A 24,557-nucleotide genomic window follows, 5' to 3' on the forward strand; every position below is an offset into this window, starting at 1 on the left:
GAGGGCTGAGTGGTCCCTAAATCCTACAGGTCTCTCTCTGAATTCTCTCATGTCTCAACCCAACCACTGCTGGCTCTGGAGGGCCCCCCCTATCTCTTACCCACTGCCCCCCCCACCTTTTTATTACTGCCACAGCCCTCCCTCAGACCCAGTGATCACCCAACACCCAGGTTGTGTGGAGGACCCCAGACTCACTTTGGCTCCCAAGGACCCACACCTTTCTGGCTTCATTTCAGATAGACCCGTACGACCCCTGAACACCTCCACAGTGCCATGCGGCTCTCACCTGGAACACCCATCCTCCACTTTCCTACTGCATCTTCTGCACTGGAGCGATCCTGTGGTCTTCCCTGGTTCTACACCTTCCTTGTGCAAGCCCAATCCTCTCTCTTGTGTTTTCTGACCCATTAAACATATCTGTAAGTGGCTTTTTCTTTCTTTCTTTCTTTCTTTCTTTCTTTCTTTCTTTCTTTCTTCTTTCTTTCTTTCTTTCTTTCTTCTTTCTTTCTTTTCTTTCTTTCTTTCTTTCTTTCTTTCTTTCTTTCTTTCTTTCTTTCTTTCTTTCTCTTTCTTTCTCTTTCTTTTTAAGAGAGGGGTTGGGGAGGAGAGGGAGAAAATCTTAAGCAGGCTCCAGGACGTAGGGCCTGATCTCGACCCTGAGATCATGACCTGAGCCTAAATCAAGAATCAGATGCTTAACTGACTGAGCCACCCAGGCGCCCCAGTATTTCTATATGTAGCAATCTGTGTTTATATTAAACTGAATGTGAGCTCATACTAGTATCTCCAACATTCATCTAGGGCCACATGGATCGTCCTAGGCTACCTATCTTGGCTTATTTGCACCAGTGAGATGGCTCTCACCATATGTCATTCTTTTGCTTAATTGCTTAATCCCAGTTATACATGCACAGTGGTCTCTCACTGCATATTTACCTGTGGGTTTATTTGTCCTCAAGATCAATGCTCATTTTCAAGCTCTTAAAAATAACTAAATACATAATGCATGCCAGCCGCTGATCTAAACACCATAAACATATTCTTTCATCCTCGTAACCATGTGAGACATCTGATATTAGCTCTGTTTAACAGAGGAGGAAACTGACATACAGAAAAGCCGAGCAAGGAGCCCCTGTTGCACCATAACTGAGAGGCAGGACCAAAGACTTAAGCTCCAGTCTCCTGGATTCTGGAATCCCGGAGGGACCGCTCCTCCGTGCTAAAAGCTCCCACATGTGTGGCTGTTTCTTGTGCCCCCTTGCACACGGTGTGTCCCTGCAGCAGGAAGTCAAGGGTGGTCCAACCACAGCGGGGTACTATTCACTTCTGGACTCTCGCTACTCTTACAAGTTATTTAATTCATCACCTGTGGAATCCCCATCCCACCCCTAAGAAAGCTGCTCCTAATTCCACCTCTGATCCACGTGGCCCCGGCTCTGCTTCCCTCATGCCTGGGAGCAGGTCTCCATTCTGTTCTCCACCTCCCTTGAGCCCCTACATCTCTAAGAAGAGTCGCTAGCTCTGCCTCATGTGTGGGGGCAGGGGCATTCCTCCTTCTCCTCACCCCTCACTTCCAGGGCCCCTTGGTGTTTGCTATGCACCTGAAGACATGCAGAGGAGCCCCAATCTTAAATTTTTAAAAACCACAACTTTGCAACCACCTCATCTCTTGCTTCTCCCCTTCTTCCTCCAAATACTGTCTGAGTGCTCCTCCACCCCAGGCTCTGTTCTAAGCAGAGGGATTCCGGGACAAGCAAAACTGGCCAAACTTACATCCTCGAGGGGCTGGTGCCGCAGCACATTTAATCTGCTTGAAGGAACAGGGAGCACCCAACCCCATGCCTTCTACCTGCTTTTAGGAAAGAAGTGTGTATTGGTGAGAAGTGATCATACGTGTTTTATTGAGCATACAGAGGCAATGCCATTGTCCATCAGCAATATAATTCAGGATTAATCATCTCTGACTCAATTAAAGTCTCCACAGGGACCTGCCCCAGCTTCTTAGACATCACACTTTGTAGGACTGGTATTTCTGAAGATGGACCTGGCAAGAGGAAGGATCCCTTTGAATACAGGCCTCTGGCCCTGAGAAGACCCATGGGATTGCAGAAGAGTTCCTTTCTCTGGCCAGAGGCGGTTCCTTCCATCCCATCACTGTAGTGATGATTTTCGTTGTAAGAGCAGGTGTTATCGGGAGCTACTACCCCAGGGCTAGCCCAGCACAGCTAGACGCACCTGCTCATGGTGAATCGGGAATGGTGGGTCAGTCTGGAGAGAGACACCACAGAAGCCTTTTGGACAGTCCCAGTGGGGCCTGCATTCCACCCTGGGCTGGTCCTCATTCTGGATGCTCGCAGACACTACCGGTCAGGAATAAAAGCCCAGAGGGAAGCTCCACACAGACCCGCTTGGCAGGCTCCTCTTCCGGAGTTACTGCCCCAAAGTAGAGAGCGGGAAGTCCTTTAGTTCCTCCTTTTCTGGGTGCACCTCTGACACCTTATTCATCTTGGTGAAAATCTGATTGATCTCCATGAATGTCTTGGCCTTGGTCTCGGGGACAACCAGGAAGATGTAGATGGTGGTGAGGAGACATATCACAGCAAAAATGATGAAGCTGTAAGCTCCAAGGCCCACCTGAGGGATGGGGACCAGGGTTCACTTTCTCGAAAAGGTTCTCCCTTTCCCCCTTGGGGATTTGTGCTTCTGGGTCCCCTGGGTCCCACTCACCTGAATGAACGGGAAGATCAAGCCCACGGTGAAGTTGGAAAGCCAGTGGACACTGCCACCCACCATGAAGGCCGACGGCCGGGAGGACTGCAGGAAGATCTCCGTGATGAGCAGCGCGGGGATGGGACCTTGGGAGGCAGAGTGAGAGAAGAGGAAGAGCTGCCTCCTCTGAAAGCAGAGCAAGACCACACGGGGTCTTGGAGCCCCTACTGGTCAGGGCACCCAAGGCAACGGGCCCAAGGGCCAGTATGTCTCCAGTACCCCAGGGCTTGTGGAGAAGCAGGGTAAGAAGACCAACAGCAAGAATTTGGCACCACAGGTGACACTCTGTGACGTCCCTAAAAGGGGCCCATGACCACCCTCAAGGGTCTCTACGCCAATCATATGGTGCATTTCAACACACACAGTCCAGGCTGCTTTACCACTTTAACTCTAATTATGCTCTGTCCAAACCCCTTTGCAATAAGAAGGCAGGGGGAGAAGCCTTTTGGGGGCTGTATCCGGTCTCCAAGGAGCCTCTTCCAGGTAACAGAGGTTTGTAGGGCTGATGGTGCAGGGGAAGAGATGCAGAAAGCATAGAGCCGGCTCTGGGGTACATACTGGGCCCAAGGGCGTGTCCTACGACGTAGCAGATGACACAGGCAATGCTGACATAAGGCATCCAGGATATTGTGTCCTGTGGGGAGAGAACAGAGTTGGATCACACCTGCAAAGCAGGCAACCAGGGATGGGGAACGTCGGGGATTTGGGTCCTCAGAGGGCCAGCCGCTCTGCAAGGGCTGGGGGAGGAGGGCACCTGGCTCCTCCAACAGGCAGCACCCCCCAGAGGCCTCCAGAAAATCGGCCATCAGTGGCAGTGGGCTGCTTTGGGGTGGGGGCCCCGGGGGCCTGCAGATGGTCCCCAGGCATCTGATTCATTGTAGCTGCTAAAAGACCACTTTGGTCTCCCCCCTCATACTGCAAGCGCGGGCTCAGGGGGTGGACAGAAGACTCCTGCCTCCACCCGAGCCCCAGCTGCCTCACCTGCAGGGCCAGAGCGGCCGTCAGCACGCAGCAGGCCGTGAAGCAGACAGAGAAGCCCAGAAGGAGCAGGAACCTGCGTCCCAGGAGCTCCACCACGAACACCTGCAAGGGAGGGGGCGCAGGATGAGCAGAGAGGCTCAGAGCCCTGCGGGACAGGAGGCCGCACCTCTGCCTGGAGCTGCCTTCCTGGGAAGCCCCCGCTCGTCCCACACACCCCTTCTGGAGGGGCAGCTGTGAGGAGACGCGGGCAGACCGTGTGCCCACTTGCCCATGTGCATGCCCCCCAGCAGGCCCCCACGCTGGCCAGTCCAGGGGTCCCACGCGTTCCTGGCACAGGTAGCAACCCCGAATGCCAGACATTGGGGAAGAGCCACTTCACGCAGTGGAAGCTTCCAGACTCTGGAGCAGGGTTCCCCACCTTGGGGGGGTTGCACAGGCTGCCTCTCCTAAGAGACAGGCTGTCATCTGACAAGGGCCAGAGGCTGCAGATGAGGAGACCAAGAGGCACCTCGGATCCGGCTCTTTCCTTGGCTAGGACCCTCCCCCCCAAGATGTCCTCCATCCGTGGTGGCTGTCGCAGACTCACGGCACAGATGGTCATCAGCACGTTGACAGCCCCGGTGCCCACTGTCACATACTGGACATCATGATTGTTCACCCCGGCACTCAGGTAGATCTGGTCTGCATAGTAGTAGATCTGGAAGGTACCCAGAGGCTGGTGGGGCCCTCAGGGCAACGCCTGTGATGCCGCCACCCCCCTGATGACACCGCCCCCTGGCCCCACAGCCCCACAGCCCCCCAGCCCAGCCCCCATACCGCGTTCACTCCCGACAGCTGCTGGCCGCCCATGAGGATGATGATGGAGATGACCTGCCACCGCAGGGACCTCATGCTGAACAGCTTCAGCACGGAGATGAAGCCTGCCGCCTTCTCCGCCTCGTCCTCCTGCTGGATCTCCTCCATCTCCCAGTCCACGTTGTCCCAGCCTCGCAGCCTCTTCAGCGCTAATGGCAGGGAGCAGGGCATCGGCTCAGGGTGCCCCAACTTCCCAGGGCCAAGACGCTGCAGCCTCTCTCCCCTGCCCACTCTGCCCCACACAGTAAAGCCTCACCATTTCTGGCAGCTTCTTCATCCTTCTTCTGGATCAGCAGGTACCGGGGGCTCTCAGGGAAGAAGGGCAAGAAGAGGAGCTGCAGAGCCGCTGGGATGCCAGTCAGCCCGAGGAGGATCGGCCAGCCTGCAGGGGTGCCGGTGTCCACGTGAGAGCCGGCCCCAGCCAGGTCACCTGCCCTCTGCGCCCCCAGCACCTGCTCTCCCAGGTGCCACTCTATCCCAGTCTATCCTGGACTGGTTTCCTTAAGGGTTGGACACAGAGCTGGTGACACTGGACACCCTCCCATGCTCTGATGCAGCATGCCACTCAGGACTCTGTTGGGGTCACCAGGACACCTGAACTAGAATGGCCCGAGCAGCACTGACCATCGAAATGAAAACCACAAACAATGCAAATGTCCGTGATGGTAGAATGGATGCACGAAGCACGGTGTATTCACAGAACAGAACTCTACACTGTGCTGAAAACCCCCACAGGAGCCAAACTTGGTGGTGGCGGCAGTGGTCCACACAATGGTCCAAAACTGGATGAAGTCCAGGAACAGAAAATTAGCTTGATCTTTGCAAAAGGTGACAAAAAACTATAGGGAGATGCAAGGATGAGATGGTAAACATCAGCACAGTTGGCTCCCTGTGGGGGTGGGAAGGCCATGGTTGAGGGGCATGCAGAAAGCTTCCAGTGGGGCGAGGTGTTTGGGAGGCCAAGTCGGTGAAGTGTCTGCCTTTGGTCCTGATTTTAGGGTCCTGGGATCGAGCCCCATGTTGGGGCTCCTTGCTCAGGGGGAGCCTGCCTCTCCCTCTGCCTCTGCCCTTCCCCTTGCTTGTGTTCAATCTCTCACTAACTCTTTGTCAAATAAATAAATAAAATATTTTTAAAAAAACAAGCAAGCAAGCAAGCAAGCTTCTAGGGGACTGGCCTGGTTCTAGTTCCAGATCTGTGTCCAGACTGAGCACCGGTGTTTGATCTCTGGCAGAGCGAAGATATGTCCATTTATGTCTTATGTGCTTCTCCTTTCTTGTGTTATTTTGCACAATAAAACTGGTCCAATGAGTGAATGAGTCACTCAGGCCCCTTCTAGGAGCTCTTAACACCTTGACTCTCCCTCTTTTCTCCTAGGGCTTGCAGTCAGTGACGATGGTGGACATCTGCGTGCCAGGCACTGTCCTAATGGCTCTCCGTGTGTTAATTCACTTCCCCATCACAGCCACGTAGTGAGGCAGGTGCCAGGACCAACCCCACCCTATGCCTGCAAACGCAGGCACAGGGGCCACAGGCCCTGTGCCCAAGATCAGGGGCAAAGCTCAGAACTGGACCCAGGCATGCTGAGCCCTGGGGACTCTTCACCACCTGTTATACAGACTGAGGCTCAGACTTAGATGACGGCCTTGTGACAACCAGCGAGTCTCACTCCTGAAATGGAAGAGGAGTAAACAAAGAACACCCGCATTTAGACGTCATCTTTTTCTCTATCTCTTTTTTAAAGATTTTATTTCTTTGAGAGAGTGAGAGCAGAGAGAGCCAGCAGGGGAAGGGGCAGAGGGAGAGGGCAAAGCAGACTCCCCGCTGATTAGGGAGACCAACGTGGGGCTCGATCCCACACCCCAAGATCATGACCTGTGCTGAAGGCAGACGCTCAACTGGCTGAGCCACCCAGGCACCCCAACATCATCTTTTTCAAGTCCCGTTTCAACCCCTGAACCTTCCCCCTAAGAAAATGAGTCCCATGCAGTAGGTTCAGCTTCTGCCCTGCCCACTGCTCCGCTGGGTGGCTCATCATTTTCCCGACCTCCTCCCTTCCCTTGTCCTGAATCCAGGGCTCCGCTAATCCCAGACTCTGACTCAGTCGCCCTGTATAGCCCACCACACGTATGGACTCATCTCCGATTTGGGCCACTGCCATCTGACTCTGGCCCCCACCCCACCCCCTCCATGGAAACTCCTCTTGGAGACCCCAAACTGCCAAATCCAGACACCCTGTTGCAATCTTTTCAAGAAGATTGTCAGACCTCTTCACAACCACTGCACCGTGACTGCCTGCCTCCTGCACTGCTACTCTCATCTGGGCTTCCTTCCCTTCTTCCTTGTTCTTGAGCATCTGTTACGTGCCAGGAATTGTGCTGGAGATTCAATGACGAATAAGGCCAAAGCTCTGTCCAGAGGAAGGGCTCCAACAGGGAAATAGCCTCAAAAAAGGATGGAGGAACAAATGCAGTCCACACAACAGTTGTAGTGCCCTGAACACACAGAGACTTTCTGCACTTCTGCCCCCATGCCTGTGTCAGGAATGCCTGTCCTCCTCTCCCCCCCGCCCCAGTCCGGGCTCCCTGCTGTACACTGGCAAACACTTTATGGGACACCAGGGCTCTGCACATTGCCCTGCGTCCTGCTGATCATTTACGTGCCATCACTGGGAGACAGGAAGTTAGCCCTGTGACCTCTGGTCCCTGCTCCTTATGAGGGGCATTGAAAGGGGGATCAGTGTTTAACATGGACCTAGGCCCAAGCCACCTGAAGTGCATCCTAATGAGACTTCGGACATGTTATCCAATCTCTCTATGCTTCAGGTTCCACATCTGTAAAATGGGCATAATAAGTATCTGCCTTATAGAGTTGTTTGGAGGATTGAATGGAATTAAGATAAAGACATAGTGCCTGGCCCCCAATAAGCATGTTATACATTTTGGTTGGCGTGACTATTTTTTTTAAGGATTTTATTTATTTATTTGACACAGAAAGAGAGAGAGAAAGAGAGAGAGCACAAGTAGGAGAGCAGCAGGCAGAGGGAGAGAGAGAAGCAGACTCCTCGCTGAGCAGGGAGCCCCATGCAGGGCTGGGATCATGACCTGGGATCATGACCCGAGCTGAAGGCAGACACCCAACCCACTGAGCCACCCAGGCACCCTGCAAGTATCACTGCCTTTGCCTGTTACTGAGCACCTACTATATGCTGGACTTGGGCTCTCGAGGAGGGAAGCATGGGGTCTGCAGCGATCCTGAGCTTACCTTCTTTGTTTGCAAGGAGGTTCCGAAGACCAAAGATCTGGGCCACAAGGATGCCGACAGTGATGAAGACCTGAGGTACCACCCCGAGGGCCCCCCTCAGATTTTTAGGAGCCAGCTCCCCCAAGTACATGGGGACAACGTTGGAAGACAGACCTGTCAGGGGATGGAAGTAAAAACACCGTCAGGAAACATTAGTCTGAGAGAGATCAGCTGCATCTCCAAACACACTTGTTCTTATCCAGTAATCACATTAGTTGGGCTGAAACTTTTGTCTCAAGGAGGCAAGAGTAAGCAAACACCTCTTTTAATTCTTCATCCTTTAAGCAATGGGGAAAAGAGAAAATAGTCTGAACCAAGGAAGTTCACAGACAAGCACCCTTGGTTTTCAACACGTGTCACTGGGGGCAGGGGACATGGGTGGCCTGACCTCTGGGCAGCCCTCCTACCTGGCTTCATGTCAGGGAAGAAAAGCCCAGGTGTGGTCTGGCACCTTGTCCTCTCTGGCTCCTTGGGAGAGTCTGTTCAGACAAGGCCAAGGACCCCTGCCCACCGGCTCCACCTTCTGAGAAGGTATATCATGTAACAAACTGATGCACAGATGCCCACAGACACCGAAGCACTAACTCTATTTATCAGTAAGCATGACAAATGTAAATATATATCGTAAAATAATTGCTACCTCAGATTTCTGGAATCCCCACTATTTAAACTTTTAAGTTTTCTCATCTTACTGAAACAAGAAAGAATAGGTGGAACTTAATTTTATAGGCTCTAAAGTATTTTCACATATATCATCCCATTTAATTCCCCTAAAAGCACAAGAGGCTGAGAATCTTGGATGGAGGTCAGCTGGGTTGTTAGTACCCCAAGGATGGGACACCCAGTCATGAGTCAGGCTGGGGCTCCAAGGGACAAGGGTCTGAGAGGAGGCTCCAACCACAGGGAGGTCGAGGGGAACCGTGTAGGGCTCGTGGAGATTGGAGCTGCTGGCAGCGGGTGGGTATTTGATGACATCCAGACAGGAAGGAACCTTTTGAGAGCCAAGTGTTCAAGCCTTGCGATTCTGCCCAAGGATATCTGCTTAGTGTTTTAAAAGAGGCTTGCTGCTCATTCACATTGGCTCATCCCAGTTGTCGGAGCAAAGAGGGGCAGCCTTTGCAGCAGCCCTGAGAAGTCTGGTGGGGTGTTGCTGGGGGGAGATCCTTGCAAGCCTAGTGCCCAAAGGGCTGGGAGGAGGCAGGGGCCCTTGACGGGTGGGCTCCTTGGTCACCACTCAGAGCCCAGGGTGGGGAACCCCACATCTCAGCAGCAAGTTGCTTAATTAGGGACAAAATCAAAGAAGCAAACGTCAGGAGGTTTGTGAAGAGATGGGTCCTCTTCATGCTCGTGCGAAGCAGTCTCTATTCTGACTTAAAAGAGACTCCGCTGGGCAATCCCAGCTGGTCCATTTGGATAGAGTCCGGGAAAGTGGCTTTTCCATTTGAAATTCCTTCGGTGAATGTGCCTGGCGCTCTTGCCACACAACTTGGCCAACAGTGAGCCGGTGAACTGAGCATCTCAAGTCCCACTGTATGTCCCTGCACTGCCGTTGTCCCATACCCCCTTTGGCAGCTGTTCACTTCCTTTTTAGGAAGTCTGAGTAGCATGCTGCTGGCTCACACACCTTCCTGACTTTTTCCAGAGCCATGTGAAAGGATTAACTACAAATGCATTATGACCTCAGATCCAAACATGATCTGAGGACCCAGGAAACTCCTGACACCTTTTCAGGGGGCCTGTGAGATCAAAACTATTTTCCAATCATCCCTGGATAGTGCCCTGTTCACTCTTGTCCTCGTGAGCACACAGTGGAGCATTCCAGAGGCTACACAACCAGCGGGGCACAGAAGCAGGTCTGAGAAGCCAGCTGTCTTCTATGCAGCCAGCCATTAAAGAGATTTGCAAAAAAACGTAAAGCAATGCCACTCTTCTCACTAAGTTTTTGTTGTTGTTGTTGTTTTGGCATACACAACTCTTCTCCTAGAGACATGTAATGGGCTTTCTGTTGCCATTTAAGTCAATTAAATGAACATTCGTTGGTTGCAATTTCTAAATGGCAAATATTGACCAATACAACCCACATGAGAAAGAAGCTCTTTGGAACCCTCAATAATTTTAAGAGTGTAAGAAGGGCCTGAGGCCAACACGTTTGAGAACTGCTGACTTCAAAGTCATGCTTATTTAAGAGTAAAGGTTGGGAGTTTTGTGACTTGTTCTCTTTTGGAGTCTAACATTTCCCTGTTGGGACCAACTCTGAAGTGCCGGATGGTCAACAGAAAAGGGCCTGCCTGCACCTGCCCACTGCTGACACCTGCCAGCCAGAAATCAGCCCTGTTCCAGCAGGGGTGGCAGGAGGCAGGAACAGGGCCAGGCACCCTCAGGGCTCAGGCCTCGGGCCATCCAGCGCTCTCAGGGAAAGCTGTACCAGAGTAGCTTGTCATGGGGCCTATCACTTTCCTTGACAGGACCTCTTCTCTCTTCAGGGATCTTATTTTCCTCTTCTCCTGGACTCCACAGTTCCTCAACATTTCCCCTAACACCACCTCCTCACCATCTCCCCCATTGTCCACTAGCACCAGCTGAGGGACTTGCTGGCTTCCAGCCAGCTCAATCATTTATCCTCATTCCCATACTTGAAGGAGAAGATGAGAGCTGCTGGCACTGCCAGGACCAGGTGCAGGGTTGCTGGCAAGGCACCCAGGATGCAGCATTTTGGGGGCGCCCACCCTGGATGCCCACCCTGAAGGCAGGCGCACAGCCCCGAAAGTAGGTGTCCTGCTCGCTCCCACCAGCCCTGGGAAGTACAGTCTACAAAAGAATGTCAGGTTGGGGAAAGGCCCCACACATAGATTTAACCCCATCTCTTCAGTCTGAAGCAATTATGGGGGAGCTTCCTATGACCACTAAAGGATGGCCTCCAATGATAGCTTTGGAGGGTTTGCAAAATAGCTCTGGGACTTATGAAGCGAGAGACCCCAATGAGTCATTGCCTTGGAGGAGTAAATGAAAACAGACCCCTGAAAAGCCCATCGCAAACATCACATAAAAGTTGTGATCACATTCCCCATAAAAGTTGAAAGGCTGCTCTCATTAAGGATTCATGGGGGCAGCCCCAGTGGCCCAGTGGTTTAGCGCCACCTTCGGCCTGGGGCATGATCCTGGAGACCCAGGATCGAGTTCTGCATCGGGGTCCCTGCATGGAGTCTGCTTCTCCCTCTGCCTGTGTCTCTGCCTCTCTCTGTGTGTTTCTCATGAATAAATAAATAGAATCTTTAAAAAAAATAAAATAAAAGAAGGAGTCGTATGTTGGATTGTTTGTCAACATGCTTTTTTTGACCAAGACCCACTAAAAAAACAGAAACCTGTTTTATATTGCAACCCGATTTTCACACCTGTATAGATAACCAAAACGAAAGTTGCAGAAGACAAGTCTTATCTCTACAGCACACGACACAAACTACTCTGCCTAGAACAAGAAAATGCAGCTCACTAATCAAGGGTCACCACCCACTCACCGTTCCTCCTGCAGTTGAGAAAACACAAAGATAAAGGACCAGACGGGAAGCGAGCTTCTGAACAGAATTCTGTATTTCTGACTTTCACAGAACGGCTCTCTTCACCAGAAGCGGCACAGGGATGCTCTGCCCTTGGCCACCCCTGAGACTAAGCCCCCGATCCAGAGTCTGGTTCAGGGCAGAGGCAGAGGAGCAGCCTCCATCTCCATTCTTCAGGGGTCCCAGAATGGTCTGGACCCTGGTGCCTGCCCCTCCTCATTGATTATCCTTTTTTTTTTTTTTTTTTTTAAGTATTTTGTGTATTCACAGGATACCTTAAACTTAAAGTCACATGAATGACATGAGGGTTGGGAAGGAGGAATTGGGAATATAAGGTTACAAGTTCTTTTATGTAATGTGTGAAGCAGTTTATTATTGATTGAAAAGTACACTCTAATCATTTGTAAATGTACATTTTAAATCCTACGCTGACCACTAAAAAAATCTTTAAAATAAGATATAGAAAAAAAATAAAATAAGACATAGAAATAATGTACCAATAGAGGAGATAAGATGGAATTGTTTTAAAATTTTAAAAAATTATTTTAAATTAAATAAAATAATTGTTTTAAAATTTCAACTCAGGTTCTCGATCATCCTAAATTACAGAGTGGTAGCACAGGGTAGTATCATTTACCTGCACATATTCCCACCAAAAGTCTGGACAAAATGATCATCTCAAACGACCGGGCGACCTCACTGCACCCCATTAAGATGGCGGGAACTATGGAAAAGACGTTGTTGAAGAGCAAGGTCCCTTTCCTGCAGAGGAGGAAATCTCAGTTAGCCTGGGTGCAGGATTCACTTATTCATTTAAAAGATAGATGTTCACCAACTGTCCGCCCAGTTACAGCATCGGGCTCTGTGGCTGCTTTATGCTCTCTGCAGTCAAAGACTGACAGGTCAAGTGCACAGCCTGGTGTGGGAACATTCTTTCTGTGAGACAGTGGAAATGACCACAGTGCGCAGCACATCAGTGGTGGGGAGCAGAGGGAAAGAGCCACATAGTACAATACACTCAAGGGTTTTTGAAATCATAAACTCTCATGATGTTAGTGTAATCTTGAAACCAGATCGGATAAGGACATTAAAAGGAATGGGTAGGCCAACCTCACTTATATTACATAGATGGAAAAATTGTGCATGAAATATTAGCAGACTGAATCCAACAGCATATATAAAAATCTTTTAATGTTTTAAAATGCCAAACAAGGAATGCCTGGGTGGCTCAGTGGTTGAGCATCTGCCTTTGGCTCAGGGTATAATCCCGAGATCCTAGGATTGAGTCCCGCATTGGGGTTCCCAAATGGAGCCTGCTTCTCCCTCTGCCTATGCCTCTGCCTCCCTCTCTCTATGTCTCTCATAAATGAATAAATAAAATCTTAAAACAGAAAAACACCAAACAAAATAAAATGCCAAATCTGGGAAAAGCAAAATTGTAATATTTTACAAATTATAGACAATCATTGTGACTCCAGATAGATAGGGAAGGCTGTCATCAGACACAAAAAGCAAAAACCATAAGGAGAGTTAAGTCTGTCCACTCGAACATTTAAACATCTTGTATGAAAAAGATACTATGTGTGTGATTAAGCAATAAAGCAAGAGATCAAGAAAATACTTGCCTGATACAACAGTGTTATTTGGACATGCCCAGAGATGGAATTTCCTCCTAGCTGTATAATCTTGGCTAAGTTACAGCATGGGAAAATGTTTTCCTATTTTGAAAAAGGAGACGGGGCTTTTGTATGGATTGGAAGAATTAATAAGCCTAAAAGTGTTCAGGATAGAGCCTGGCACAGAGGAACCCATCAATAAATTGTTGGTTGCTACTGTTATATAAGGAACAGATCCTTAGGAAAACCACAAACTACTGAATAGCGTTTATCATCTTCTCAGACAGACAGCTGGACAAGCAACTGTCTGCTCCATCTGTGGACCAAAAGGACCAATGGACCAAAGTCCTTTCCTTAGAAGACTTGTCCTTCAAACCTGTGATTGATTAACGTCCTGGCCCCCAGGGAAAACTGCTCAGTTCAACACCAAACTCCCAGGAAGACCTTAGGATTTTAGATCCCAAAGCAGAGGTTGTATGTTTCTAATCTCATACTCTTTTTGAAAAATATTGGAGAAGGCACTGAGTTCTGGTCTTGACTCTTGAGCTAAAGAGATCTGTGGCCAAGAAGACAATTTGACCTTACCTAGCTTCTGAGCTTGTCTGCCAAGGGAAAAGGCTGGTGGGGTGGGACTCTTAAATACTGTTAATAACAAAACCACTTTTTCATGCCCATGGAATTTATATCAGGGAGTGTGAAGTCTTAAGGACCTTTTTTGGAATCAAACATTAGAGATCAAGAATCTCTAATGTTTCTAGAATTAGTGGCAAAGATTGAGTCTCAGTCAGTTAAGCATCTGTCTGCCTTTGGCTAGGGTCATGATCCCAGAATCCTGGGATCGAGTCCTGCATTAGGCTCCCTGATCAGCTGGGGGCCTGCTTTCCTCACTCTTTCTCTGCTGCTCCCCCTGCTGTGCTCTCTCATTCTGTCAAGTAAATAAAATCTTAAAAAAAAAAAAAAAAGAAAACAGAAATCATCACAGCAGTTATTACCTAGTTTTACAAACAAAAAAACCATTTCAGTTTTGGCCCTCCGTTTTAAATGGTTGGGATCTAGGAGCTTCAGGAGCTGGGAATTCACATCGCCTTACCTGCCAAGTTTATTCACCAAGGGGCCGACCATGAGGGATCCGATGAAACCTCCAAAGGGGAACATGGACACGGAGACAGACCAGAGCAAGGTCAAGGAAAACTCATTTATGTAGTTATTGTTACGTTCAAAATAGGTCTCATTATAAAATGCTTTCATGAGCTGGAGAACAAAGAAGAAGAGAGTGCCACAATAACTTGACCTGGTTTTGCAAAAAGAATCCCGTAAGCTGCTGGGCCAACCGACAGATGGCCTGGGCACTAGTAAAGTGAAAGGGAAAAAGGATGAAGTTGTATGAACAGCAATTAGCCTGGGCACCAGCACACGGAGCTGCCAGGCCTCTGATAAGCACACTTCCCCTGAAGTTCCGAACTCCAGTCCTCTGGTCCTTTGCATGAGCCCTACCCTCCAGAATCCTCTGGACAGTGCAAGGCTGCAGAAGACCAGAGCCCCCACCCGCAATCCCGAGGCCAGCCCCAGCATGCACAACCAGGCCTGGCTCTCCAGGAGAAGCTGAGGCCGGGGGCACTGGGCCCATCCCCGTGGTCCTGTGCCCACCAGTCACTCTCCTGGGCTTGTGCTGTGTGTCTCGTGGGTATTTCCCTCTCCTGTTACCTGAGGACACACTGTGTGCCCGGGTGTGCACCTATTGCCACCATTGTGGACATGCCCAGGTCCAGGGAGCTCCAAGCCCCCCTCCTCGTTTGTGGGTGGCTGTGTCTCACTCACCCCAGGGACCTACCTCGTCAGGGGAGTTAACGGCGGCCACGTTGTACCCATACTGGAAGGATGACCCAAAGGCTGCTATCAGCATCGCCAGTGAAAGTACAAGTGTCAGCCTCTGCGGGAGGAGGAGAAATCCTGGCTCAGGTCATAGGAGGCGCTGGGGTTCAAGGGAACTCCTGATTTACTCCAATGTCATATAGAAGGATGCCAGAGAATCTGAAGACCCGTAGTCTTTCGACTGCTCCCTATCTTGAAGCCTACCTCTACCCACCTAACCTGGTAGGTTCCCTGAACTGTAGCACTTAGGGCCAGATAATTCTTTGCTCTGGGGAGCTGTCCTGTAGGCACTATAGGGCCACCTGTCCCCTACCTGTGACAACCCAGAGTCTCCAGACATTGCTAAATGTCCTCCGGGCTGGGGGAGGCAATTGCCCCTGAGAACCGCCGGGTCAGAAAGACACCAAAGGCTCACCTACTCCAACACTCTACCTCATGTCTGAAATGCTTCCATAACATTCCTACCACGGGGCTGTATGTGCTGACAGTAGCAAATGCACTCAAGTCCTGCCTTAAACACAAACTCCCCTAAAAATCAAAAAGAAGAAAATGTGAACAATTTTAATTGTTTCTTGAGGGCCACTGATTAACTTTCGTTAGCCTCTGGACTTTTGATGGAACAGGTACACAGAGAGAAAATATATAAATCCAGGTTTCTGGGGACTCAAACACCAGTGTTCTGTGATCATATCCCCCTTTGATACATGAGGAAAATGAATACTTATTTAATGGCAAGAGGAAGTCATTAGCAAGATCATGAAAACCTGGAGAAAAAAGTGGAAAAAGCTTCTCTTAGAATCTATGGATTCTATTTTTTTTTTTTTTGAATCTATGGATTCTATAATATGTTTGCCCATTGCCGCTTGCTAGCTTAATTGCAAGAATCTCCAGTTTCCTTATCTTCAAAAGGCAGGTCATCACACTCCCTCAGAGCTGTTACAAGGTTGAATTATGAAAGTGTCGAGCTATGGAGGTGAATCCACAGACCAGGGCCTGGACGCAGCTCTCAGAAGCCTCCCCTGGGCACCATCATCCATGTGCTCCCATGGAGGCCCCATCCAGGGGACACATGCCCATGGCAGCCGAGGCCCTCAGGTCTTCCTCCCGGCAGTGCCTCTGCAGCGAGTTAAGTGAAGAGCAGGGCAGGGAGAGAACCTGTAGCCATCCCTGCCTTGTCCTGCTGCCCCGGTGAGCATGAGCTGGTGCTCCATACAGCAGGAGCAGGAGTGAGACCTGTAAGGAGCCCCCATAAATGAAACCTCACCCTTCCCCTCCCTCCACCAAATGAATGAACAAATGGTTAATTCAGCAGGAAATTTCTGGTAAGGGAGATAAGAGCCATGGGCTCCAGTTTCCAGCCTCTCCTCAACCTCCACCATCCCCTAAAGGCAGGTGCATAAACAGGCACAAGCACACACCCCCCACCCCAGATGCAGGACGGGGCTGAACTAGCTCACCTCCCACCTGAAGTGCTCTGGGCAGTCAGTCACTCAAATGCGAGCCAGGCATTGTTCTAAGTGCTGGGGATATAGTGGAGAACAAAACAAAGTCCCTCCCCTGTGGCTGTTCTATTGCTTGATTTTGTGGAAGGAAGGAAGGAAGGAAGGAAGGAAGGAAGGAAGGAAGGAAGGAAGGAGAAAAGTGATAAAGTTTTCCTCTTCTAATTCTCTTCTAGGTAAATGATTAACTAGAAACACAACAGGCTTCACTCATGCCGCCAACTGCAACTCCTGACCACTTTCTACTTTGATGGGTCCTATGGTTTGAAGTCCTTAGCAAAGCTCTGCTGGGGAGCTGGCTGGTGCCCCAGAATGCGGGAGGCTGCCAGGCGTCCTGGACAGCCAGCAACCTGACAGCTTTTATGAGATCCCAGGGAACATTATCAGAAAGAACTCAGGCTGTAGAGTCCCTAAGCATAGAGCGTACAATTTAACTTCTATGCTTTTTGTCTTCCTCCTTGAATTCAAGAATGTGCCATAGGCACATGCAGGCATAGGGTATATGGACCTGTAGGAGTCAGGGGTTACCCTCTGTCGAAACAGCAAAGACATTCTGGGTAGGTTCTCACTGACCACGCTGGTCCAAACGCCTTCATTCATTAAACAAATAGTGGTTGACAGCTGACTATATTCCAGACACCACGCTACAGTCTGATGAGCAGATCAGCTGCCCTCAACATCATGGTCCAATGCGGAAGGCGGATATTTAAAAAAAGACATAGTATTTTAATAGTTTAACTATAACTGTAGTGAGCTCTACAAAGAAAAAACCCAGAAATGGTTTAAAAGAGGTGTCAGAAGTGTCAGGGAAGGGGGGCTCAGGTGGGGCATGGCTGAGCCAGGGGCAGAAGTACCTGCTCTGAGGACCATTTAGGGAGCAAAATCAAAGCACTGGTACCCCATCAGGAAAATGCAAATCGAAGCTCCAATGAGATACTGCTTCTCACTCACAAGGATGGTTAAAATCAATAAGACAGGTAGTAAAAAGTGTTGGCAAGGGGAAGATTGGGACCCTCTCGTGGTGCTGGCAGGATTGTATGATGATGCATTCGCTTTGGAAAGCCTCACAAAGTTCAACAGAGTAACCGTACGACCCAGCAATTCCACACACAGGTGTGTACCCAAGAGAAACCAAAACTTGTTTGCGCAAACAGTTGAACACAAATGTTCCTGGCAGCGTTATTCATAGCGGCCCCCAAAGGGAAACGATCCAAATGTCCATGAGTTGAAGAATACACCAACAGGTGCAGGACATCCATGCAATGGAAGATGATCTGCCCAAAGGAAGAGCAAAGGACACACACTACAAGTGGCCTTCAGCACTGCAAGGCGCTGAGCCTCGAAAGTGTGCTAAGCGAAAGCAGCCAGTCACGCTGTCTGCCCCCATCTTTGTGAAATGTCCAGAACAGACAAATCCACGGAGACGGAAGGTAGATTGGTGGTTGCCAGGGGCTGGGGAGAGATGTGGATTACTGCCGGTGGGTACAGGGTTCCTTCAGGGTGATGGGAATGTTCTAAACTTGATCATGCTGATGGTTGCCCAACTGTGAATTATTCATGGGTATATTTTATCCAAATTGCATACTTTTTAAAAAAGATTTTATTTATTTATTCATGAGAGAGAGAGAGAGGCAGAGGGAGAACCAGGCTTCATGCAGGGAACCGGACGTGGGACTCGAACCTGGATCTCCAGGATCATACCTCGGGCCGAAGGCGGTGCTAAAACCACTGGGCCACCGGGGCTGCCCAAAACTGCATACTTTCAAGGGGTAAACTGCATGATCTGTGAGTTATGTTCTCAGTAAAGGTACTATATGTAAAAAAAAGCGTGTAAAAGAAAACCATGGTTTAAGCTTTCTTCTTTTTCTTCCATCTATCTTTCTTTCCTTCTTTTCTTTCTCTCCTTTTCTTTCTTTCTTTCTTTCTTCTTTCTTTCTTTCTTTCTTCCTTTCTTTCTTCCTTCTTTTTTCTTTCTTCTTTCTTTCTTTCTTTCTTTCTTTCTTTCTTGGGAAAAGGAAAAATATCAAGTATTGAGCTGGATTAGGGCATGAGCGAGAGCCACGCAGGTCTTCCAGCAGCTTATATAAATGACAAGTGGCCTTCAGACATGAAGGGGGCGGGGGGGGGGGGCGTGTATCCTCAGAGGCCAAGGGGAGCCATGACTCAGCTATGCTTTTGGGAGAAATCGCACGTTCTTCATGCCCACAGTAAACTGGCTTCCGGTTTCATAACCATGAACACATTTTGAGACTTAGTAAAATAGCGGCCTTCGGGGTCCGTCTTCCAAATGGGTGTGATTCAAGGCTGCTGGGAAGGGAGCCCTGCCCCAAACAAATCCCTTTGGGAATTTGCTTCCTGGATCCATTCCCACTGTCAGGGATCCCCCAGAAAAACACACACATCTCCAGAAAAGTTAGTTCTTATGAATTATTAACTCTGAATCACTTTCTCACACTATTGATCCCAAAGTTCACAAACGGAAAGGGAGGGACAGAGAGGTGCCTTGTCTTGTGGCCATGGTGGTTTAGAGCACAAGAGCCTGGGATCGGATCCCAAGCTCCTGCTGCTCGCTGGGTGGACCTGGGCCAGTTACTGGACTTCTCTGTGTCTCAGATCCTTCACCTGTAAAAGGGGGAACCATACTCCCTCCCTCATAGGACTGATGTGAAGAATGGATGAGTTTATACCTGAAAAACACTAGAGCCACACCTGGCTTAGAGTAAGTGCTACACACAGGCTTGCTATCATCATCATGAGCAGCGATAGAGTCAGAAAGGAGGTTACCTGTTCCAAGATGCTAGGTGTTTTGATGGTGGATGTACCCCCCCTAAAATTATGTGCTTTCATTTTCTAAAATGCTTGGACTTCCCCGCCCCCCCTCCAGGCCAAGAGTCCTTTCCCTTGGTAAAAAGTCCTTGATGCCCAGTGATTAGATTCTCGTCTTTTCTTTTTTACTTATGAAGAACCAAAGGCCAGTGAGCCCATGGTCACACAGCCAATGGGGGACAGAGAGCTGGACCCCCTCCATCAGCGCACACAGTCCCTGCTTTCTGCAGGCTTCCCAGGGGCTCCCACTTTCCCTCACCTCCTAACCGCCCCCCCTTCACTCAGTAATCTGCAGATTCTTACCAGCAGCCACCATGGGAATCATTTTGTTTTCGGGTATCCCAGGAAGCCCAGCACGTGTCCTGGCCTTTGTCCAAAGGGGCAGGTCTGCCCTCAGGCAGCCAGGAAGGGATAGCCTTCATCCCACCTGCCACTGGAGGAGGCTTCCTCCCTTGGAGAATCCAGGGAGCCTACACCTTCTGCTTGTGACCATTTTAATCATATCCTTTCAAAATGTGTTGCTTCTTTTCAGGGACCACCATGCGGGGTGTTCTTCTGCATCCTCACCCAGGGGCACAGATGGCCAGCCTGTTCCTCTTTGAAGAGAGGGCACAGAGCAGCTGAGGGCCTCTCCTGACCCTTGAGCCCCTAAGTTCTTGTCACCGCACAGTCCCTTTTATATAAAATAGGGGGGTTAACACTGAGCAGTATAATGATTCCTTAGTTGTCACGAGAGTCTAACAAGATCCACGTGAAGGTGCTCAGCAACCTGGAAAGCTCTGATTCTCTGGGTACGAGAACACCTCTAATGAGAAGGGACTAGGGATGTTACTCAACATTCTGCAATACTCAGGCCAGCCCCTCACAGCAAAGAATCTTCTGGCCCCTGGGGTGCCTGGGTGGCTCAGTGGTTGAGTGCCTGACTTTGGCTCAGGTCGTGATGCCAGAGTCCTGGGATCTGCCTCTCCCTCTGCCTATGTCACTGCCTCTCTCTCTCTCTCATGAATAGATAAATAAAATCCTAAAAAAAAAAAAAAAAGAAGGAAAAGAAAAAAGAATCTTCTGGCCCCAAATGCCATGAGTGCCCTGCTCTAAAGGGTGAGCAAAGTAATATCAGTTATGGGGGAATCATGATGTACCAGGTAATTTGGGTACATTATCTCATTATTTGCTCCAGCAGCCCTATGAAGCGGTAGGATTATCATTCCCATTTTACAGATGCAAAAGCTGAGGCACAGAGCAGTTAAATAACTCGCCCAGGTTCCCACAGCTAGAATAGGATGGAGCAGGAAGGGAACCAGGTGCTTCCAGCTCGAAAACCTGCTCTTAACCCACGAGCTACAGAGCATGCTCTCAACCTGTCTGTTCTAATGGTCTCACATCCATGCCCGGTTCAATAATAATCTGCACAAATATGTACCTCTGCTGCCACAAATACAAGCAAATGCTGTTGCAGCAAATAAAACGCAAATTCCTTGAAAGCGTTCATAGTAAATTCATAATCTTTCTATCATTATGTATTTTCTTCAATGGGGAGACTCTCAAAGTACAATGGAGATGCTTTGAGTGAGGGGAGTGGGGTAGGAAGCAAAAGATCCAGAAACCAGGGAGCCTCTCATCTAAAAGGCTGGGACTCTCTGCAACAGATCTGAATTCGATTCGAGTCCTGCACAGTCTTTTCTGTGCCCACCTTCCTGCCATGTCAGCCCAGCCATGTGGCTTGCCGAAAAACCTAAAGAAGATGTTTCTGAAGCCAAAATCCAAACAGATCAAAATGCACCTCACCAGCAACATATAAAGGGTTTTGTGGCTGGTTGCAGAATGCCTGCCCTTCAAGCTTTTCTGGGGGAGGCAGTGGGGACAACTTAACCCTTTGCATCTCTTCAATTTGGTTGCAGGGATTTTTCAAAGCTGTTCCAGTAGAATGATCCCCGAACAATCTCTACATCTCAATAGCCCCTAAATCTGTCCTCTAGTCCCTGTCTAAGTGAACTCTGAGGAGCACCTTCCTTCCAACAGAACCCCACCCCCACCGCCACCCCCACCCAGCAATGCCGAGCAGGCCCCAGCAGCAGGCTGCTTCGTGCTCCCTCCTTTGCTGGGAGGCCCACTTACCCCCTCCTTCTTGGTTGGATCCTGTTGCTCCATCTTTGGTCTGCAAGCGTGGAGTGCTGCTTCCTTCCTTTCAGCCAAAATAACAAATGCACTGAATAGAGAGAGAAGACATTCTGGCTGTACTTTGGCCGTGCCAAGTAACAGCCAATAGCATTTTTATAGGCAGCCTGAGACCGAATAACCCTTTCGGGAGTCCAGAGGTGCGTCTTCTTTCACTTCTTTTAAATGAACCGTCTGGGGTTTCGCTCAGCAAGCGGGCGCCCCCCCCAGGAGCGCAGGCACGGCGCGCCTTCCTGATTGGGACAGTGTGGTACGTGCTCCTGCCAAAGCCTCCACTAGGCAGGCTCGTGATGAGTGACTGGAAGGGTTATTTCTGTCACAAACACATGGAAAGCCGCTGGCCCCACACCATAGCACGTAACCCGAGGGCAAGAGTTAGGGTCACCAGAGGTTTCTCAGAAGTGGTCCCTGCCAAGAAGCTTGCAGCAAATCCTTCCGAGAGGCAGCTTTTGCTCAAATAACCATGCCACACTTGCTCAGAGACTTTATTTTCCTTTGGAAGAACCAAGTGGCCTAAAGATGTGATTTTATGTGTAATCATCCCTACTGTAAAGGCAGTAGTTAGTCTGGATGTCTTTATCTACAGGGCAGGGAAAGTGAGTCACGGCTGCTGGTTTGGGTCCTCCATGCATGCCCAGGCCACAGCCAGGCTCCTTATGCTCAGCACGTGTTCAGCCACCATGGGGCACCCCCGGGTCAAGGGGCCAAAATCCAGAGCAGAGTCCCACAAGGCCCGCAGGCTTTCATCTTCACAGGATATATTTCCTGTTTTATTTGCTGTGGCAGAAATCCAATTACTTCAGCCATTCCTCCCTCACAAGGAGAAGTTAATGGGGAGCCCGCAGTGTGCCAGGCGCTGTTCCTCCCTCAGTAGCAAACTTGGGAATTGTAACCAGGTTCCTGTATGAGGGGGACTGTGAGGAGGGTGGCTGAGAGTCTCTGTGTGTGAGTTGGGGGCCCCCTGCCCCTCTCACAAGAGAGGATTGGCCATTTCCACCCCCACCAGCTGATTCCCTGTCTGTTCCCTGTGTCATAGTACGATGCCCGGTGAAGGTTTGGCAAGACCAGAGGTTCCCAGTTATTTCAGAGTTTTGAAAAATTCTCCCCAAAAATGCACTTTAGTTGGGGAGGAGGATGGGAAAGTGAAGGGAAGACACAAGTTGTGCAAACAAAAAGAATCAGCCTTAGTTGGCAGTCCTGGGTCATGCTCGGGCCCTCCTGCCCTGGCTTCTGTGGATACTGGGCATCATGGGCATAGCCGTGTGTCACCAGTGCCCCAGTGTGGCCGGCCAAGGGGGCACAGACCCACAGCAGCTCCAGCGGTCCCAGCCCCCTTTGCCTGGGCCCCTGCCACCGGGACCATCAGGGGAAGCACCCAAGGGCTCCAGACTGCACCCCCTGCAGGTGCTGTGTCCCTGCTTGGTCACTCCCACTCTAGGACCAGACCCAGCAGCCCAGGGTCTCTGGCTGCTGTTGGGCCCATGGAGGGGCCCTTGGGCTCCTGGGATCTGGGTGCTCAAATGGAGGAATAGCCCACTGGAGGAGGTATACTCCTGGCAGGCTGACTGGGGATGTATGGCCTGTGCCCTCCCCCTGCAAGTGGTCTCTGCGTGTAGTGGGCGGGGGAGGGGTCCTCAGACTCTGTCCTCTGGGCCTCGCCTTCCCTGACCAGCCCCAGTCCCGACTAGGAGAGGAATCTGCCAATGGAAGCCTATTTTTGCCTTGTGGTTTAAAATGACAGTAATGAACAACACTGATCAACCCAAGGACAGGCTGAGGCGTGTCCCAGGATCACGTACAAATATTTCCAGGAAACTATGCGTTTTGGAGCTACTTCTATCAGAGCCAAGGAACCACTCTTAAAGGAAAAGTGGATACTTGCAGCATATTTCGTACAGGCAGGGCCCTCCTGACTCTCTTCCCCATCTTCCATACAGTTTGGTTCATCATGGGGAAATTATATTAGGATTTTATCATTGAGGGAGAGAAGGACCCAAAGCCAATTTTCCTCCTTCTCCAGAGGGCCATATATTAGGTCCCCTCTAACCTCTCATGACGCTAAAGTGCTTGCCGGGGACTCTGCTGTGAGGATTTGGGTCCCAGATCTCAACTTCCAAATTGTTTTTACTAACATAAAATGTAAGTATGTTAGCACACAAATTTAGAAGACGTATCAGAATCTGACTGGTTAGTTATTTTGGGATGTGAGATCACAGATGATTTTAACCCTAGTGTATGTTTACATACATACATACATTTATTTATTTATTTATTTATTTATTTATTTATTTATTTAAAGATTTACTTATTTTAGAGAGAGTGAGAGCATGAGTGGGAGGAGGGGCTGAGGGAGAGAATCTCAAGCAGACTCCCCACTGAGCACCGAGCCTGACCTGAGGCTTGATCTCAGGACCCTGAGAAATCGAGAGTCTGGATGCTTAACCAATTGAGCCACCCAGGTGCCCCTACATTTAAATTTACTGAGCCTACTGTGATACTAGAAGGGGAATGCAACAGGGTTCAAAAATAAAAATCGCCTTCAGCCTCAGGAGGCTTAGACTCTAGTTGAGGACACAGCATAGTCAAATAACGGCATTGATGAATTTGATGAATTTGTATCTATAAAAGAGCTCTAAAGGTGGGGTGGAGGGCTGGTCAAGGAAAGGTTCTTAACAATGTGAGCTTGAGCTGTGACAGGAAGGAAGGATGAAAAGAGCTTACAGAGGCAAAGGGGGTAGGTCGGGAGGGGTTGGTGGACAGAGCCTTCCAGACAGGAACAATATGTGCCAAGGCCTGTGGTTGAGTGATGCCCTCAAGAAATTGCAAGGTCAGTGTGTCTGAGGAGCTGAGAGGAAGGGTGGAGGGAGGAGGCTGGAGGGTGGGCAAGGCCAGACTAGATTTAGCACTTGCAGACCACGTGAGTTAAGGAGCTTGATTTTTGACTTAGGATAGCAGAGAGAAGGCATTAAGAGTTTTGGAGAATGATCACATTTGTGTTTCTCCAAATTCATGGTGGCTACGTTGAAACCTGGAGGCAACAGAAGATTAATGGATTTGGGGAAGAGGAGAGGGAGCAGCTCCTTTGCTGTACAACCCGTGAAGGGTGGCC

The 24,557-nt window shown here is 49.8% G+C and overlaps 1 protein-coding gene across 1 annotated transcript; it reads right to left on the reverse strand.

Moving 5' to 3' along the window:
* Window positions 1-1,877: 1,877 nt before the first annotated feature.
* On the reverse strand, window positions 1,878-21,642 carry LOC121500570 (solute carrier family 2, facilitated glucose transporter member 5). Its single transcript, XM_041772381.1, has 12 exons — window positions 21,389-21,642; window positions 14,908-15,006; window positions 14,167-14,327; window positions 12,098-12,222; window positions 7,868-8,020; window positions 4,862-4,987; window positions 4,567-4,754; window positions 4,337-4,447; window positions 3,751-3,852; window positions 3,328-3,403; window positions 2,728-2,855; window positions 1,878-2,634 (listed from the first exon to the last, which is right to left on the reverse strand). Exons 1-12 carry the CDS (start codon window positions 21,419-21,421, stop codon window positions 2,431-2,433), a joined length of 1,506 nt encoding a protein of 501 aa, XP_041628315.1. The 5' UTR covers window positions 21,422-21,642; the 3' UTR covers window positions 1,878-2,430.
* Window positions 21,643-24,557: the final 2,915 nt, after the last annotated feature.

The sequence above is a fragment of the Vulpes lagopus genome, chromosome 10 (genome assembly GCF_018345385.1).
Source record: "Vulpes lagopus strain Blue_001 chromosome 10, ASM1834538v1, whole genome shotgun sequence".
Lineage (NCBI taxonomy): Eukaryota > Metazoa > Chordata > Mammalia > Carnivora > Canidae > Vulpes > Vulpes lagopus.

Excerpts from the sequence above, each read along its gene's own strand:
- LOC121500570 (XM_041772381.1), bottom strand. The coding sequence starts at position 21,421 with ATGGAGCAACAGGATCCAACCAAGAAGGAGGGG. Across the intron at positions 8,021-12,097 it reads TTTGGTGGGAATATGTGCAG|GTCTGTCTTCCAACGTTGTC; the intron begins GTAAATGATACT and ends ATCCCCTGACAG. Across the intron at positions 3,853-4,336 it reads TGCTGATGACCATCTGTGCC|GTGTTCGTGGTGGAGCTCCT; the intron begins GTGAGTCTGCGA and ends CCTCCCTTGCAG.